Source organism: Columba livia, chromosome 16 (genome assembly GCF_036013475.1).
Source record: "Columba livia isolate bColLiv1 breed racing homer chromosome 16, bColLiv1.pat.W.v2, whole genome shotgun sequence".
NCBI classification, from domain to species: Eukaryota; Metazoa; Chordata; class Aves; order Columbiformes; family Columbidae; genus Columba; species Columba livia.
The window spans coordinates 11,104,480-11,122,150 of record NC_088617.1 but is presented as its reverse complement, the minus strand read 5'-3'; the positions used below and the strand labels follow the sequence as shown (position 1 = coordinate 11,122,150).

General features: G+C 44.5%; 1 protein-coding gene across 1 annotated transcript; it reads left to right on the top strand.

Annotated features, from left to right (window-relative positions):
- The first annotated feature begins 1,838 nt into the window (after positions 1 to 1,838).
- TFAP2C (transcription factor AP-2 gamma) lies at positions 1,839 to 11,801 on the top strand. Its single transcript, XM_021283643.2, has 7 exons — positions 1,839 to 2,077; positions 3,446 to 3,922; positions 4,212 to 4,263; positions 5,774 to 5,996; positions 6,659 to 6,777; positions 8,177 to 8,318; positions 10,089 to 11,801. The coding sequence occupies exons 1-7, from the start codon at positions 2,030 to 2,032 to the stop codon at positions 10,372 to 10,374; spliced, it is 1,347 nt and encodes a 448-aa protein (XP_021139318.2). The 5' UTR covers positions 1,839 to 2,029; the 3' UTR covers positions 10,375 to 11,801.
- The last annotated feature ends 5,870 nt before the right edge of the window (positions 11,802 to 17,671 follow it).

Genomic DNA, 17,671 nt, shown 5'->3' with positions numbered 1-17,671 from the left:
TTATAAACATACATATACATAACCAGAAACTTAATTAATTATCGTGATTTTGGCCACCAAAGGAAACAAAATGAAGGTGTTCAGAACCTTGACAGTTCTAAAGAATGAGAGAACCATGGTCGTCTCTCAGTGTGACATTTCTGAGCAGAAAGACAAATTTGCTCCTAAGTTTATGATAAAAATGACCAACGTGGCTGCAATACAGGGTCTTTTCGAAAGTAAGAAGAGCTGATCCCAAACCTGGGAAGCTCGACGGTTCTCTTCCTCGTTTCTTTTTAAATCCGTCTTGTCCCTTTAATACAAATGAACTTTAAGCTCCCCCTGTCTTTTATTATTTAGATTCCTAGTCTTAATGACGCCAGGAGCAGCGCAAGCACACTCGCTAATAATCGTCGCGAACTGCATTTCAAAGAAACATCCCTGGAAGAAAAACACCGTCGTTTAAAAAAAAAAAATAAATAGAGACTCCACCAAAAATGATAATGCGGAGTCCCTGCTGATGATGGGCTTAATGCAGCTGCTGCAAATCAGCACCTGCGTGCTAGATAAGGCAGATAACACCTCCAACAGTTACTTCCAGCACCCCCGTCCTCCTCAGTTTTATTTTTAGATCATTCATTTAGTCGGATGAAGTGTTTTTAATTTTCGTGTGTGAGGGTTTTTTTTTTTATTGTTAAAACTAGTATTCTCGTTATTTTCCTTCTCTGATTCTTAGGAAAAAAGCGAGGAAAGTGTGAACTGGCTTAAATTTCGAGACGTGAGTCTATCTCGGGCCTTTAATAGCAGGTCTCAGGGCACTGATAGCCCAGATCTCCGCAGCCAGCACTGTCCAGGGTCATCTTTTGTCCCTGCCACAATAAACAAACACTTGCTTCTCTCATGTAAATGAGCAGTGACACGGATGCACCTTAAAACACTGCGAGAAGTCGTTGCTTTTGAGAACGATGTTCATTTTGTCTGACACACATAACTGCGTAGATCAAATGGCTGCAGAAAGGTAGCAATTTGGCAGGGAAGTATTTTCTAAGCTTAGATGAAAGTGTGCTCCTGGCGTCCGAAAATGTCTGTCTCACCTCCCACCTGCTTCCCCGGGCCCGCGTTTGCGCGAAAAGATTAGACAGGCGGGATTTTCGTTAAAACAATAAAAATAATAATGATGCGACGAACCAGTGGCACAATGCAAACAGCCCTGAATCGGGGACGCTGAATCAGTGCTGCTTTACCTACCAGAGATTCAACAAAACTGCAATAATCTTGTCGGATAATTAAGTAAATTATAGCTTAAACACTGGTAGCTTACAAGTTGTAATCAGTAATTCAAACTTTTGACAATTATGCATATGGAGCTCAGGCTGGCGCTCGGAATTTCTCGCTTTTGCAACGAAGACTTTTTCCCAGTTTATTTCCCCCAAAAGTCGCCGGACTCGCCGAGCGTGGGCGCACCGGCACCGCGCCTTCCCACGCGGATTTTAGCAAAGCCCTTCCACGCGTGTGGGGAGGTGGGGGCACCCGACACTGCTTCCCCCACCCCAAAAAATCAAACACTTGTTGGGGGGGGGCGGCTTTTTGAGGCAGCCTCGTTGCAGTGTGGGTGGGAATGTCCACGCATGACCCCTTCCCGCGGGCCAGGACTGCCCCCTGAGCTCTCGGGGGGTGCTGAGGGAAGCGGGGAGGGCTCAGCTCTGCACTGCCTCCCCACCCGTGCGCGGGCGCGGAGGGCAGCGCGGAAGGAGTGGCTTGGGGCTGCGCGCTCCCTCCTGAGTGGCTGGCGGCCGCGGCTCCCAGGCCATCCCTGGGGAGGAGTTATGATAATCCTATTGCCATTAAGGGCGTCTGAGCAGGGAAAAAAACCCGAGTGACCATTAGCGTGGAGGTTTAGTCCGTCATCTGCCTTCATGCCTGCCAACTGAGCTCCGTCCGGGGGGCAGCTCCTCTTCCCGATTGCCGACGTGGATTTACCGCCCGTGGAGGGGGGGCTGAGCTCTCGTCTATTTTCGACACCACACACCTGGTTTGGACGCTGGACGCCATGTTGTGGAAACTAGCAGATAATGTCAAGTATGAAGAGGACTGCGAGGTGAGAAGTGCTGGGAGGGGTCGCGAGTGGGACAGGGGGGTTCCGGCGTGGGGCAGCGCGGAGCTCCACCGCTCCCCCCTCCCTCCCCGCTCGCTTCCAGCCGGCGCCCGGCTCTCCTGCCTCCCCGCCGTGTGGGATTTGTCCCTTCCTGAATGAAGATCCCCGCTTTGCCTCTTTTTTTTCTCCTTGGAGGTGCGAATTTTTTTTTTTTTCCCGAGTCTTTTGGACTCTTAAAGAAAACGGGGTGAAAGTCCCGGCTGGGAGAACTGAACCAGCATCCCCTGCCCGCCCGATGAAGCATCGCCCCGATGAAGTGTCCCCCGGCAGAGGGGGCAGGAGAAGCAACAACCGGGGCCGAGGGCAGAAGCGGGCAGACCCCAGCCCGCCGGAGCCCCGTGCTGCCTGCCGGACCGGTCCGGGTTGCGAGGCCCCGCTCCGGGTGGGAGAGGAGCGGGCGGTGCGGAAGAGCCGCCCGGCAGGTACCGGCTGCTGCGGGCTGAGCCGGGCAGTGCCCTGAGCGGCCCTTCCCACGTTCCTATTCTCCGCGGGAGCGTCTCCCACCCCTCGCGAGGTCCTCCCGGATTTTGATCTCTCCGAAAGCGGCTGTGTCCCCCGTTCCCCACCCTCTCGGCTCCATTGGTCGCGGTGCGCCCGCTTGCCTCCTACAGATTAGCTGCAGTCCCCGCTTCACGCTCCATTGGTACCCTATTCACCTCTTATTAACTAGTCCTGTTATTTTAATGACCGTGAAGCCAGAAGCTGCTAAATCCCTGGATCAGCCCACTGTAGACATTTGAGCTTTGACTGCTGAGATTTGAAATCGGGGGAGATTCTAGCAGAGATGGGACGGCTGGAGGGAGAAGCGCGTCCTCCCCCGTGGCTCCGGCAGCCGTGAGCTGTGGGTCCCGCACGGCTCCGGGGGCCGTGGGAGAGACTGGGTGCCGGAGGCCTCCGGGCTGCTCTGCCCAGGGCTCTTAAGCAGCCAGTCCGCAGTCCCCGGCATCAGTCTCTTACCCAACCGGGGCAGTGTGGCGGAAATGGGGCTGCGTCGCTGATTTGAATTTTTCTAATTTTAATGACTCTTTAAAGGATTTGCACGAGAATGAGGGTTAGCGTGTTGTAGTTGTGATGAGGAGAGCAGTGAGAACTGGTTTGTAATCTATTCCCTGGGAGTGGGGCTGATTCCTAAGCGAAGTGCCTTGAAAAGAGAATGCTGCCCAGCCAGGAGCAGGGCGGCTCTCCCCTTTTCCCCGGTACCAGCAAGTGCCGCCGCCCGACGTGTTCTCCCGGGTGTGGGCTGTCGTTGCTGCCCCACAGAGCCCCGCTGACGGCCGCCTCCCTTCTCTCCCACCCCTCTGTGCTTTCCAGGACCGGCACGATGGGAGCAGCAACGGGAACCCGCGGCTCCCGCATCTCTCGGCGGTCAGTCAGCACCTGTACAGCTCAGCTCCGCCACTCTCTCACTCGGGCGCCTCCGACTTCCAGCCCCCCTACTTCCCTCCCCCGTACCAGCCGCTGCCTTACTCCCAGTCCAGCGACCCTTACTCCCACCTCGGGGACCCCTTCTCCATCAACCCACTCCATCAGCCGCCGCCGCCGCCCCCCAGCCAGCAGCAGAGTGCCTGGCCCAACCGACAGAGCCAGGACCCGGCCGCTCTCACTCCCCACGCCCGCCCCGGTCTCGTCCCCCACCTCTCGGCGCTGGAGAGCGGCTCCGCCGGCGGCCGCAGGGAAACGTACCGGCGCTCCGAGCTCCTTCTGCCCCACGGGCACGGGCTGGACGCCTCCGCGCTGGCCGATAACCTGGGTCTGCACGACATGGCCCACCAGATGGAGGAGGTGCAGGTAAGATGCCCCCCCGGGCCGCCCCGTTCATCGCGGGAGGCGGGCGGGACAGGCGCTCCCCAGCTGCAGAGATGTCCGAGCGCTCTGCTGAGGATCCAGGCACCGTCCCGTTCTGCACATCCCACCTTTGCTTGCCCCATCCTCATCCTTGGAGCGAAACCCGCCTTTTCTTCCCTTCTGCCCTTAAAATGGGGACACGCAGGGTGGGGTGGGTTTCCCAAAAGCCCCCCCGGCTCCGTTCCCTCTCAGCTTTTCGAGGTGCGAAACTTTCTCCCCTTTCTCTTTCCAGAATGTGGAAGATCAACACTTACTAATGCACGACCAGACAGTAATTAGAAAAGGTCAGTAAGGTGGCACTGCAGTTTACTTTCCCTTGTCAATAGTTTAAAGTTTAATGATGCACCGGTGAACTGACGCCTTATTACCTTTTTAAAACGCGGATCCTTTAGGATTGGGAGGGCGGAGGATTTTTTTACTACATTCTCTCTGTCGGTGGATTTTTCCAACACCATCTGAGGGAAGGTGGCGTTGGGGACAAACCCCCGGGGCCATCCCGGTTCGGCTCCGAACCCGGGGGTGACTCCTCGGGGACACCGGCTGTCCCCGCACGGAGTGTCCCTGCTCTTGTGTGTAGCTTTAATCGAAACCAGGACCTCGGACTGAATGTGATGCTGTCCTGGAATACCCGTGTGTAAAGGGACACGGTGCCGCCTTTTTGTTGTCGTTGCTAGTGCTGGAAGTGTTTGCTTTTTTTGGTGTATGTCTTTTTTTAATTCAACTTTTTTCGAAGACTTTAAAGGCGAATGAGTTCGCGGGCATAAGCCTGCTTGGCTTTATCTTAATCGAAATGGTTTTCTAGCCGAGGTTTTAAGGAAGGAGAAAGACGTATTGACTCAATTTACAGTCATTTAGGGGTTTTTTTCCTGTTTTTGTTTTTAAACAAATTTGTGCTTTAAAAAATCAGTGGAAGTTTCCTCTGAAGACTTCAAACAAATACCTAACTGAGGAAAAGCAGAAGTGTTTGTCAGAGCTTTGATTGCTGCGTTTAGCTCATGGGAGAATAATTTCGCTGTCAGATGCACCACTGAAAAATCTTTTCCCCTCCGGGGAGCGGGGCCGAGCTCCGCTCTTTAACCCTTTCGGATCGGTGCTGTGAGCCAGCAGCACATTAACACAGGGGGTTAACGGCGGGGATTCGCAAGGGGAGGGAAAAGCTGGATCTGTGGTTTGCTCCTTGCAAAGCCTTTGTTGTCCCTGTTCACCTAAAGGGTGAAGCCATTAGTGAGAAACGTTTTACTTTCAGTTCTCTTCTGGGCTGCATCCCTCTCTCTGTTGGACCGTCTGTTATGAATTTGTCAGGATTAAGTTCCAGAGGCGGTTTCTTAACTCCGCTTGTGTGAGGTGGAAGATGGACCCCAGCAGGAGCTGGAAGGCTTCTCCCTACCCCGGCTCAGAAAGAGTTTTTGACAGTAGCTGAAAGATGCTAATTTGAAGTCTGTAGTTGTATCGGGCTTTTTATAAGCACGGGTTTGCTAACTTGCAGCACGCTGCTTCACAGATGCGGGGTTTGTGCGTTTTGAAAAAAGTATCCTTAGTTGAGATCAGCAGCTTCTTGAAATGTAGTGTGACAAAACATCGCTGTTCGGGAATAGCTGTGGGGACCTTTTGATTGCAGCCGAACCTGGTGCTGCAGGGAGATGCTGGGGACACGGGGGTCAGTGGCGTGAGCTTTTAACACAAAACGAAATCCCATCTCCTGATCTTTTTTTGGAGAAAGGAAATATGCTTGCCACTTCCTATTTATTTTTTTCTCTTTTATAAAATCACCTGGTTTCCCTCTTCCTCCCGCAGGTCCCATTTCCTTAACGAAAAACAGTGCTCTCAGCCTCCCCTGCCAAAAGGATGGATTAATTGGAGTGGTCATAAACCCCAATGAAGTATTTTGTTCGGTTCCGGGGAGACTTTCCCTCCTGAGCTCCACGTCGAAATACAAAGTGACAGTAGCAGAGGTTCAGAGGCGGCTCTCGCCCCCCGAGTGTCTCAACGCCTCTTTGCTAGGAGGAGTGCTCAGAAGGTAGGCAGCCTGCAACTCCCTTACAACCATCCCCATCGCGTCCATTGTTCGTGATTTTTCTTGCGCTTCTGTGTGTGTGTGAGCAGCCAGATCAGCATAACGAGCCAAGAAAAAGCCTTTCAGCCAATTTCTGATTTTTAAGAAGCCGAACGACACTGAATCCTAATAGCTTTGGAAATAAAACTTCTTTGCACTTCTGCTGCTTCTCGAGAAGTGCTATTAACAGCTCTGACAGCAATTCTTGTTCTCTGTTTAAAGTTGGATTTTTGTCTCAAAAAACTGTTCATGGAGCCTTCTTACTCCTGTGACAAACTGTCTCCCCACGGAATGATTTTTTTGGATTAATTCTCATGGTCTTAATTGATCATTACAAGGACGCTTCATATGTCCTTTTTTCTGCATACACTTAATTTGCTTGTGATCACTCTACAGCTGTTGGTTTCAACAGTGCGGTTTGAAATGTTTTAATTTTGACCTGCTGTGTTTCACCCTGGCTGGTTTATACTAAAGCATTTAAAAAGTAGGTCACTTGAAAAGACAGCCTGTTTTTTATCTCTCCCCCCACTAGAACCCTATTGAATGTCAGTAACTGGAATTTCTCATCTTTAAAAAGAAGTGTTCCCTGAAGATAAATAAAGCCTTTTTTCCCCCTTTAATTACAGAGCCAAATCAAAAAATGGTGGCAGGTCATTAAGGGAAAAACTGGATAAAATTGGCTTGAATCTTCCTGCTGGTAGAAGGAAAGCTGCAAATGTGACACTATTGACATCTTTGGTGGAAGGTCAGTCTTGAATGTGTCTTTAAAAAAATAAACTTTTTATCCCTTTGTGTATAGCTTTTATCCTTTAGGCAAAGCATGGAAAAGCTACAAAGTCAATGAATGTAATGAGAAGGTTTTTGCTTATTTGAAAGTGCGCATGGTGAGGACATTGCAGCAACTAACAGCTGTGTTGCCTTTGGGGGGCTCCTCTCCCCTTCTCCCTTCAAATCTGATCACTAAGCCCTTGATCCCAGAGCTGTATCTGCACACCAACCCAGTTCCTCCGCCTCTTCCTCACTCTGCGCCGCAGGGATGCTGGCAGGGATGCAGTAATTCCTGCACCCCAAGGTGTCTGAAGTGTCAGTTTGTCCAGTCTGTGTTTCTAGAGGGGGGTGAATTGTTTCGGGTTTCATAATGGTGTGTGCAGTGACAGGCAGGGAAGGCAAAAGGGGTGAAACTCGCCACATCAGTGGCTTCGTTTCCCTACTGGGAAACTTGAAAAGTCCGGGGCAGCTGACTCCAGTGCCTGGCCCTACCTCAGCGGTATCCTCAAAAGCTTTTCTAATAAACAAGTGTATAAAGTGAGATTTATAGCTTTTGACTTCCTGATAGGAAACTGGAGCCCCTTTAATCTGTAACATGTTATGTGGACCCTCTATCAGTTAAGCTGATTTGAAGGGTGTGTGTATATATATATATATGTGTGTGTGGTTATGTTTTGTATTTCTGCTTAAAACAGCTCCTGGTAGTGGTACAATTTAGTAGGAATAGAAGCAAAAGTGAAAAATGATCTAATACTACCATACTGCTGGTTCACTTCTACATCAGCTCCCATTATAGCAGCTTCCATTTAAAACCATTCTTGGGAAGCTGGGTTTAAAAGACTGTATATGAGTGCACATGCGCACAGGTAAAATGCTGTTCATGCCAATCCATTTTTTTTTAAGCCTGATGAAATTGCCTTAATTAAAAAAAAAAAAAAGTGGCTTAATTATACACCTTAACAATTTTATTTTCTATAAGAAAATGTTTATTGGAAAGTATTTAGAAAATATAACAAACTGATAAACCCTTTATTATATAAGTGGAATTTAGTTGCCAGGTTTTCAAAAAATTAGTGGACAACTTGATCTAGTCTTTGTGCAGTTAATCTGGATAAAGACACAAGTTTTTCTTTCCAGTATAAAGGCAAGATATTTATTTTTGTAGCAGTCACCATGTAGGGTTTTTTTCTTTTCTTCTTTGATATAAACTTATAAACAAACACTGATCTATTAATTAGAAAATAATGAGTATGGTAGTAAAATAGTGTCCCTTTCTAAAATATACTTCAAAAACTCACTTTGCTTAATTTCCCTGATCCCCTTATTATAAAAAGATGTAACTACATTTCATGAGCATTCCCTTTTACCCACACCAGGTGAAGCTGTACATCTTGCTCGGGACTTTGGTTACGTTTGTGAGACAGAGTTTCCTTCCAAAGCAGTGGCCGAATATTTAACTAGACCACACATGGGCCGCAATGAAATGGCAAACAGGAAGAATATGCTTCTTGCTGCAAAGTAAGTTTTAGGCTTGGATTTTGGTGTTTTTTTTTTTCCATATCTTTCTAAAAGATGCTTTTGTCTGACCATGTGAGTATCTGTGACTGTACAGTTTGGTGCATTTTCATGTGTAATTTTAATTAGGGAGATGAAGCAATTGTTTTTATTTGGTTTTGGTTTGAATTCGGTTACGGCAGAAGTTATTTTTAGTCTGAACCAATAATAATAACAACCACCCTGGATGGTAGCTCTGAAGCAGTTTGCACCAGTTCTGTTCTCTTTGCCTTTTAATTGTGCCAGGATAGCTGAAGAAAAAGATGCCCCTGGATCTGATGGGGTTGGGGACCTGGAGGGCAGGTGTGGTCTGGGGCTGGGAACCAGTGTGGGACTGGGAGCAGGAGATAGTTCACCCACCTCTAAGGGGCATCTCCAAGAAGAGTCACTGGGGGTGTCCTGGGCTCCGCTCCATGGCAGCAGCAGCACAGGAGTGTCCCCCATGGGACTCTGGATAGTCCGTTTTCACTGATAAAGTTGAATATTTTTACAGTCCAGTGAAAAGCCAGCCTTTGGTAGATGTGAAAAATACTTGTGCCTAATTAAATTCCTATTGCAAACATTGATGAACAAGGGAGAGGGGTTAAAGGAGAAGCTTTGTTATGGCTGTTCTGTGGACACTTGTACCTGTAAATAAACCAGGTACTGAACGGGTCTCTAGTAGGAAATACCTGTGTTGTTTCACACTTATCTTAAACCAGTGGCTGGAGTGCTTGCTTTCCCCTTGTCCCCCAGCCTTCCCAGGCTGAGGTTTAACAAAGCCTTCAGTTCGTGATCTCTTCTGGTCTGAGATGCTTTCTGGTTTGGGTTGGTGTCATTCTTTGCTTTTGATGGCATTCTCGCTCTGCAGAGGACCTGAGAAAAGCCTGCTTAAACTGCTGACAAGAGTTTCTCCGACTTTAGGCTCAGATCAGGCATGTGAAATGCACTCCTGTTGCTGAATTAATCGAGCCTTCCCGAAAGAGAGACATTTTACAAGAAAATAGCTCTTAGAAATTTAGAAATACAGTCTCCCTCTTTCCTATAGATAGCTTGAACCTTATGTTTTTTACTGAGTTCTGCTCCTTCTCTTTTCAGTATTACCACTGTTGGTATTGTTATTAACACTGATAACAATCTTTTGGAAGATGTTTGTGATTGAGAAATTCTGTTAGTGATGATTCTGTTAAGATTGCTCAGCTCCTGTGAAATCCCATCAAGGGGACAGATTTACAAGCAGCAAACAACATATGCTTGAGCGTTATTAACCGTTCATGTTTTGCCAGACATATGTGTTAGTGTTTGCAGGCTCAGGGCCTAGGTCTCCCCTAAAGAGGGCATATACATATAATACACACGACTAAACTGAATCTGCTGTTCAGCTGCTTTTAGTCTTTCTAAATCACTTAACTGCAGCTCTGGAAGTTCTCACAGAAACTAGCCTTAAATTCCCACTTCTGCTTTAAAATCTAGAGCAAAAGATGCAGAGCCAGCCAGACACCAGAGGTGAAGAGATTATTTTGCAGAGTGTGCATGTGTTTTTGTGACACAGATATAACAGAATGTTCACCCAAAGCTGCTGCTAATAAATAGGATTTAATGTCAGGCCGTGCTCCTGCTGAAGTACTGAATTTCTGAAAATTCTAATGCCCACATAACTGCTAAATATTTGATATGGACTTCATTATTTTTCTTTATTTGCTTTTGCATAAATTCCCACCACAGTGTAAAGTGTGATCGCTTTGTGTCTCGCAGGCAGATTTGCAAGGAATTCACAGACCTCCTGACTCAGGACAGAACTCCTCTTGGAAACACGAGACCCAGTCCCATCTTGGACCCTGGCATCCAGGGCTGCTTGACTCATTTTAGCCTGATCACACATGGCTTTGGGAGTGCTGCCATCTGCGCCGCCATGACATCCGTCCAGAACTACCTAAATGAAGCATTAAAAATAGCAGACAAAACGTACATGAACGCTGGCGACCAGAGCCCTGCAGAAACCAACAAAACCATTGATAAAATGGATAAGCACAGGAAGTAAAAAGGAGAGAAACCAGACTTTAAACTCTTCCTCCTAAACACAGACTGGGATCTTCTTGCCAGGGGGAACATAGAGATTCGAGTTTTTTTTATTTTTATTTTTATTTTTGTTTGTTTGTTTGTATGTTTTTGGTTTGGTTTTGTTTTGTTTTTAAGAAAGGAGGGGAAAAAAAGGAGAAAAAACCTAATCATCTTATTCAGGATCTTCAGTCCCCCTGGATCCATGAGACAAGTCTTTCTAAAAGCTGCAGTATCCCTGATCTGTGGAAGGAATGACCAGAAGATAAGTACCTGGTACAAGTGTATTGAAATCTTTGCTGTAAAAGTGGTGCTATAAAGGGGTTTTGATGGAAATATACAGAGCGATACATTTAGATTTCTTTTCCACACCTGAGTATCTAGTGGTGACCAGCTTCGCGTATAGGTTTTAAGATACAGATTTTAGACGGAAGCCTATTAGTTATCTGATACAATTTCAGGGTTTTATTCTCTCTAAATGCAACAATAACAATAAAACAGTATTACACAATGGTATATAGATTTATGTACATTAAAACTTTTTATAAACACCTGAAAATAGTATCATTATTCTGTGCTTTTTTTTTTTTTCTAAATTTTATTTTGTTCTTTATTTTCAGATTGCCATAGGAGAGTACTAAAATCCTGCTAGATTTGAAAGTTATCTGGTGGCATTTGCCATGTTTCTTTTTATGGGAATATTCAGGCTTTTGAAAACTGCAGGAATGTTGGCTGCAGTGGATACTGTCTTGATATTTTTTAACAAGGAATAGTACAAAACGAAAACGCTTTTAGAAATTTGCTTTCTGTGTCTAAGGATATTGCAGCTTTATTCACATATTTATATTGTCTTGTTTTCAAATTGGGGGGGAAACTTGAAAGAATAGGCACATAACTTTTTTTTTAATTATTTTTTTTGCCTATTAAGGCCAAAAATTATTTCCAGGGAGGTTTTATGTGTATTAAGGGAAGCAGTGTATTGAATGTAAATATTTATTTATGTGTAATTTAATTGGATTTGTAAATAATGGTGAACTTTTTAATACCTTTTTTTTTTTTTTATAAATGGGTTTCAAATGTTAATTTTGGTAAGTATTTCAAAGGTTATGGGTAAGCTAAACATATCTTTAGGTTTATGCACAGGTATGTTATACAGGGTATTTAAGACTTTTTTTTTTTCATATCTAAATTCTTGCCACTGAAGATTAAATCTAATCTGAGGTGTATGTTCACAAAGCAATAATTTTGTGCATCATTCACCTGATTACTGACCAGACATGCAAAATGAGTGTGTGAGTTAGTGTGTATGTGAATAATGGAGGTTCTGAACTATCTTTACATTCTTGTAAATGTTCCCGCTATAATTCTGATGTATATGATAACCATATAATAAAAGTATTCTGGATAGAAGTTTGGAATGTGTTGTTAACTGAAAACAGTTTTGTTTTCGTTCTGTACTTTGGGAATGTGGGGCGAGTAGCACTAGAGGACACTATGTATTGAGTCATAATTGCAGCACTTTGTTCGGATTAACAGAACAGAAATCTGAAGCTGTTTGCCAGTACGACTAATGGTTTCAATTAAACACGTTATGTATCTCCAAGAATCTTTCTTCCATTTCCTAAGATGTCATTATCAAGCTAGCTGCCTATTTAAATACGCAGCTTAAACACAAACTGCAAGGCTTCCTCTAAATAAAAATCAATCCTTCCAGCTTTGTCTTCTAGTGAATCTGACTTTATTAGAATAATCTGTCTCTAATGACAAATATTTACAAAATCCTAGCGTGTGAAATTTGATAGGTCTCCCATCTGGTTTCAGCCCAATTTTACTGATTTTGAGGAAGTTTACAGCGTTTTGGAGCAAGTCCCCACAGTGCTCTGTGCGGTGTTGGCGAGGCAGGATCGGAGGCTTGTGGTGGCATTTGGCGTCACGGATGCAAAACAGCCAAACTAACCTTCCTGAAGAGAAACTTTTGTTTTGTTTCAGTACTTTCTGAAAAAGCAACAACGTGAACCTGGGCTTTAGTCTGCCCTTGGTGTTTTAACACCCGCTCAACCTTTGGGCAAAAACTCTGAATGGTGGCACTGGGCAAGAACTGTGAGTAGGAATTCAGTTCATCTCATGGCAGAGTGTTCCTTTCACAAAACAGGCAATATGTGCCATTTCTGAATACTTTGCTTTTAAATTCTTATGTTTTAATCTTTAAAGGAGAAAGGTGAACTACTGAAGGTGTGTGCAGGGAGAAGAAAAGAAAGGGAAGCGCAAAGGAATGAATGAACATGATGAGCTGGGAGGAGAGCTGGTTTTTGAGTTGCAATCCTGTCTCCTCTCCTAAAGAGGTGTGAAATTCCTGTCTTTGCATTTGTTAGACTCGTTGTAGCAGTTGAGAAATAACGATTAGACACCAGTGCAGCCAGGGCATGTCATGACTAACAGAACTTCTAAAATATACAATGCACCATTCTGCTAATATACTTTTACGGATTATATATATTTACACATTAAACAGAAAAATGCTAGGTATGGTGAGAGCTTGTTTAGAGAATGTGATGCTAGAGTTCTGGGTTTTTTTTCCTGTTTCTTCTGTTTACATAGCATATATAGCAAGATACTTTAGCTACCAGACAATGGAATCTTGCTTTTTATTAATGCACAAAACCAGGCTCTGAAATAATTGCCCCTTGGGATAGGAAATAAGGATGTTTCCATTTATTCCTGTGTGCATTCAAGCAAAGCCAGTCAATTGTCTAATGTACTGACTCCGGTTCTATTTATATGTTTGGAACATTAGAAAAGTTGAGTTTCCATTACCTTAATCCTTTTACTGTATGTTTTAGATGGTACATTATTCTGAGGCTCAACTACCTCATAAGCTGTGCCAGTAGCAAGAAACAAGAACAATTTCTTCTGCTTCTTTCACTGAAGAAAGTAGTTAAACTCTGACCTGAACTTGTCTGTCATCCAAAATGATTAATCTGAATGAAACTAATAGATTAGTAACTTCTTGAGAGAACTAAAAAGCACAGAATTATCTGAGCACACAGGAAGGTATTTGTTTGCTTTTTCCCGGTCCTCAAAATGTCATTCTTTTTACTGCTTTTACATTGGCTACTCCCAGGCTGGCTGAAAGAAAAAGAAGTTCAATGTAAGACTCCTCTTAACTTCCACTTTTCATTTCGTTTGAAAATGGAACATTCAGATGACTCTGCCTAATCTTGCCCCTTGCCCTCATCCCAGAACAATGATGTGTTTGATCTTTATACTAAGAGAAGATGACTTTAAACTATTAGGATTTAAAAGTAAAAATTCTGAAGCAGAAATGGGTCATTTCAAATATTACTCTTCTGCAAAAATATTATTTAATACATATCCACAAAACAGTTGAACTCACGTATAAAAATAGCTTGTGGAGAAATAGAATATTGTAGTGATCTCTTGCCTGGCCATCAGCAGCTGATGGGCATCGGGAGCAATGCTGCTTCCCGCACAGCTGAGGGCACATCCTCTGCAACCTGTCCTCTGCAACCTGTCACCTGACAGGCAACTCGGTTGTTACAGATTATTAATTGCAAACCCGGCGATTATTCAAGGCCCCATCTCATTAAATCATCTGACTTAATGACATTGCTTCTTTCAGTTTAATTTTTTTTTTTCAGTGTTCACAGCTTCAGAGAAAAATAATGATGCAAAGCTAGTAACACATCATAATAGGAAAAAAGAATGAATTTTTGTTTTTAGTAACTGATTTCAGTTTACTTCATTTTTGACTCAGTTTTTGCTTTACCCTTCACTTGTTTCACTGATTTACAAATGGTTTGTCTCACCTTGTCTCTTTGCTGCAGCCCTACTGCTGTCTGTCCCTCTGCTCCCTCAGACTTTTGCAGTACAAATAAACCCAGCAATGCACCTTGAAATAGGTCTAACTTGCTGTGATAGCCTGCTGTGCTTATTTGTTGTAGCCCTTTCTTCTCTATTTTTTCCTGCATGTGATGTTCATATACATCCTTGTAGTTATTTTGGCCTGATGGTGTGCAGCCTCAGCCCTGGCAGCGGGCTTGGGCTGCCTTCCGGCACACGTTCTGCAATAGGATCTTGATTTAAAAAACAAAACCCAAAACCAAACACCTTTCTTAAAGGAAAAAAAAGGGGTGCTGTCAAGATTTTTGTCCTATAATTGTTACTTCACTACAATAATATTATGAGGTTAAGGTCAAAGATGTTTCCCTCTCACTGAAAGAAATCTCCAAAGAGTAACATGTTTCTGATCAGTGATGTTTGCAGGTTTTTGCACAGGGAACCTGGAGCTGGTTTTGCTGAGTGCTCTGCAGTCCCTTGGGACCGTGACCCAAGGCCTGGCACTGAGCCACAAGAAATGCATATGGCACCGTGCAAATGAGAATTTGTTCCTAAACCCTGGCCACAACCAGTTACACATGTCTTTGCAAAATCTGCGTGTTATCCAAAGCAGTTGTGGTCTGTCATAACATTTCTGTGGTGCCTGGTTATTGCTGCTGCCTATTGCCTCATGTCACATCATCCACGTAGCTGCATGGATGACCAGCTCTGTTGAAATTACACGGGGCCTATGCTGGAACCCTATTTTTAACAGATTGTTAAACCCTGTTCTATATCATTTGCTGCCTTCTCCCTCTTTCATTTTCGCTTTCATAGGGTTATATGAACAAGCTTTCTCTGAGTTTCAGATGTTGTTTTGCATTCATTGGATGTTCTTGCGTGTCTTACAAGGATGTTCCAGCTGCTTTCCATGGGTCATTGTTGTGTAAGGGCTGGCCACAAATATTCCATTTTTCCTCTCTTTTGGCTAAACAGCCCTTTTTCACTGGTTCTTATGAAGGCCTTGTGCACAGGCTACTACTATTCCATGACACATTCTCTAAATATTCCATTTGATCCATGATTTAAAATTAAAAACATGTAATCATACACACACACTTGCTCCCCCTGTCATGAAACAGAAACACTTGTTCTTGAATATAGCAGAAAGTTCACAGTCTACAATGGAGAAAATAACAGAAGTCAGCTTTTGGGTGAGCTTTAGAGCTTGTAATTTCCAGGTCAATTGGCACAAAACAGGGGAAAATAGCACTTTAAGCTAAGAGGATCCGAAAGGTAGTGTTCTTCAGCTGATCACTGCAATAAAAAAATATACTAGTTAATTGAAAGAGTTCTTCAGTAACAACAGAAAGTGATCTAAAATGATGTCGGCTGCCTTGTTATAGACAAGGATGCTAAAGAAAAGAAGGGAAAATGTTTGATTGCAGCCCTCTGGTAGGACAGCAGCTTATCTGGGACCAGAAAAAACTTCTGCCAAGTTTTCATCCTGTCCTTCCTCCTTTGTATCACATTGACTCCAAAGAGAGAGGAAAACTCAACCAACCAACCACATGAAGAGTGCAGGTTTTGAGGCATATTGAGTGAAATGCATTATTTTGCTTTGTAAGGTAGTATGATACCCTTTACATTGCATCAAGTTGTTGCCCCTCTGCTTGTTGCTGGAAGACAACACATCTGAAAACTCCATGACGGGCAAAGGAGAAGACCTGCAGCCATACGCACTGTTGCCAGGGCTGCAGGTACAGAGTCATCCTCAGCCATTGCTCCACCATGTCTGCTGGGGGACAGACGGACAGAGGGACAGGGGCAGAGCACAGCCCATGGCTTGCTGGATGATGCTGGAGCTGAGCTGGGTGCTGGACTGTGAGCTGGAGCGGCTGGGATGGAGGTGCACGTGGTTTTGGCTGTGCAAGAGAAACAGTAATTAACCTCCAGCAGAAGGGTAGGGCACATACCTGGGACCAGTAATTTTCTCCAACTCTTGCAGCACGATTTACCTGAGCTCATTTGTCAAGCTTTGAATCCTTAAATCTATAACTCTAATTAATTAAGAATCTCTAATTACCCCCAAATGGAGCTCTATATTTAAGGCTAAGGTGTGGTAAAATCCAGAGAAAACATATGAGAGAAGCTGGAGGATGTTCAGAGCTGGAGATGCTAGGAAACCATGTGTTTTCAGAGATCAGGCACAGGTAGGTGCAAAGGAAGCCCAATAGCTTGATGTGTCAGTGAGACCTAGGGCAGGCCTGCCAAAAGACACTGTCCTGAATTTAGACACATATCCTTGGGTGTCCTAAGAAAGCAATGACCACTAAATTTCTCAGCAGGGGGTTCTTACATTGTACAGCAAAAACCCAAGTAACATTTGGGTTTTAAGACTGACTCTGGGTATTTTCTATAGCAAAAGCGCTTTGGACAAGGCTCTTGTTCCTTATGACCTCAAACAAGAAACCCCAGTGGAGATATTATTGAAAACATCAATGCAGACAGGTTCTCACACCACCAGAGGAAAAAGCCCTTTTACAGCTGAGGTCTTATTATATTAAGTTAAAAATTTATAGCTTTTAACTAGGCTGTAGTAAATGCGGCTCTGGCAAAGATGTAATATGGACAGAGGTGTTACTTACAGCTACCACTTTTACCTTACTTCAGTGGTTACTCTTTTCCAGACCTCACACACAATTTCCTAGAAGCCCAGGCTAAAGAATATTTAGGAATTAGGCTGTGAGGTCATCTGATTAAGTGAGTGGTATCAGCTGGGTTTTGGGTTGATTAGCTTCAGCAGTGCAGCAGCCAGGAGCCTGAAACACTTTTATTCTGAGCACTGTTGGGCTGAGCTCCTTCCAGCGCCATCACTTCAGCACAGGTAAGGCTTGTCCCTGGTCTGCTCTGGGTGGCTGACGACAGTGTGTCCAGCGGCTGTAGACAGGGCACATCTGCATGTGTATGAGGTCGTTGTGAAGACGTTAAATGAGGAGAAAAATTATGCATGTTTCTAGGAAAACGGTAGGGTCTTCCCTTCAGAGCCTCAAGTACTGTTTTCTAGCTCCAATAGTAGGAAATCTTTGTATTGTCTGGCAAATAAACGCCTGTACTTAGTGGCTTTGTCTGGTGGAAGATAAAAGTTGATAAGATTCTGGTAAGGCCGTTGGGAGGCTCTCCTGGTACCTTCCCTGCAGAGAGTGTTTCCAGGGATTCACTCCAGAAAAACTGTGAGACTGGGGGAAGAAGTTGTAGTAAGCTTGAAGTAGAAATGATCTCTGCCTGGTGTTCTTCAGGACTTGTGTGATTGTGGTGTCAAAAAGCAATGTAACTGTAGCTAAAATCACTCCCTTTTTTTCATATTTGTGTATTTGGTATAGCAAATTACATCAGAAAGGTGAGGATGAGAATGAGTTGTTGGGTGCTAGCTAAAAAGGTGA

What these genes read in the sequence shown, in the direction of transcription:
- TFAP2C (XM_021283643.2), top strand. Translation starts at nt 2,030, where the DNA reads ATGTTGTGGAAACTAGCAGATAATGTCAAGTATGAAGAGGACTGCGAG. An exon ending in CCAGACAGTAATTAGAAAAG is followed by an intron (nt 4,264 to 5,773) that starts GTCAGTAAGGTG and finishes TTCCTCCCGCAG; the next exon opens with GTCCCATTTCCTTAACGAAA. An exon ending in ATTGACATCTTTGGTGGAAG is followed by an intron (nt 6,778 to 8,176) that starts GTCAGTCTTGAA and finishes TACCCACACCAG; the next exon opens with GTGAAGCTGTACATCTTGCT.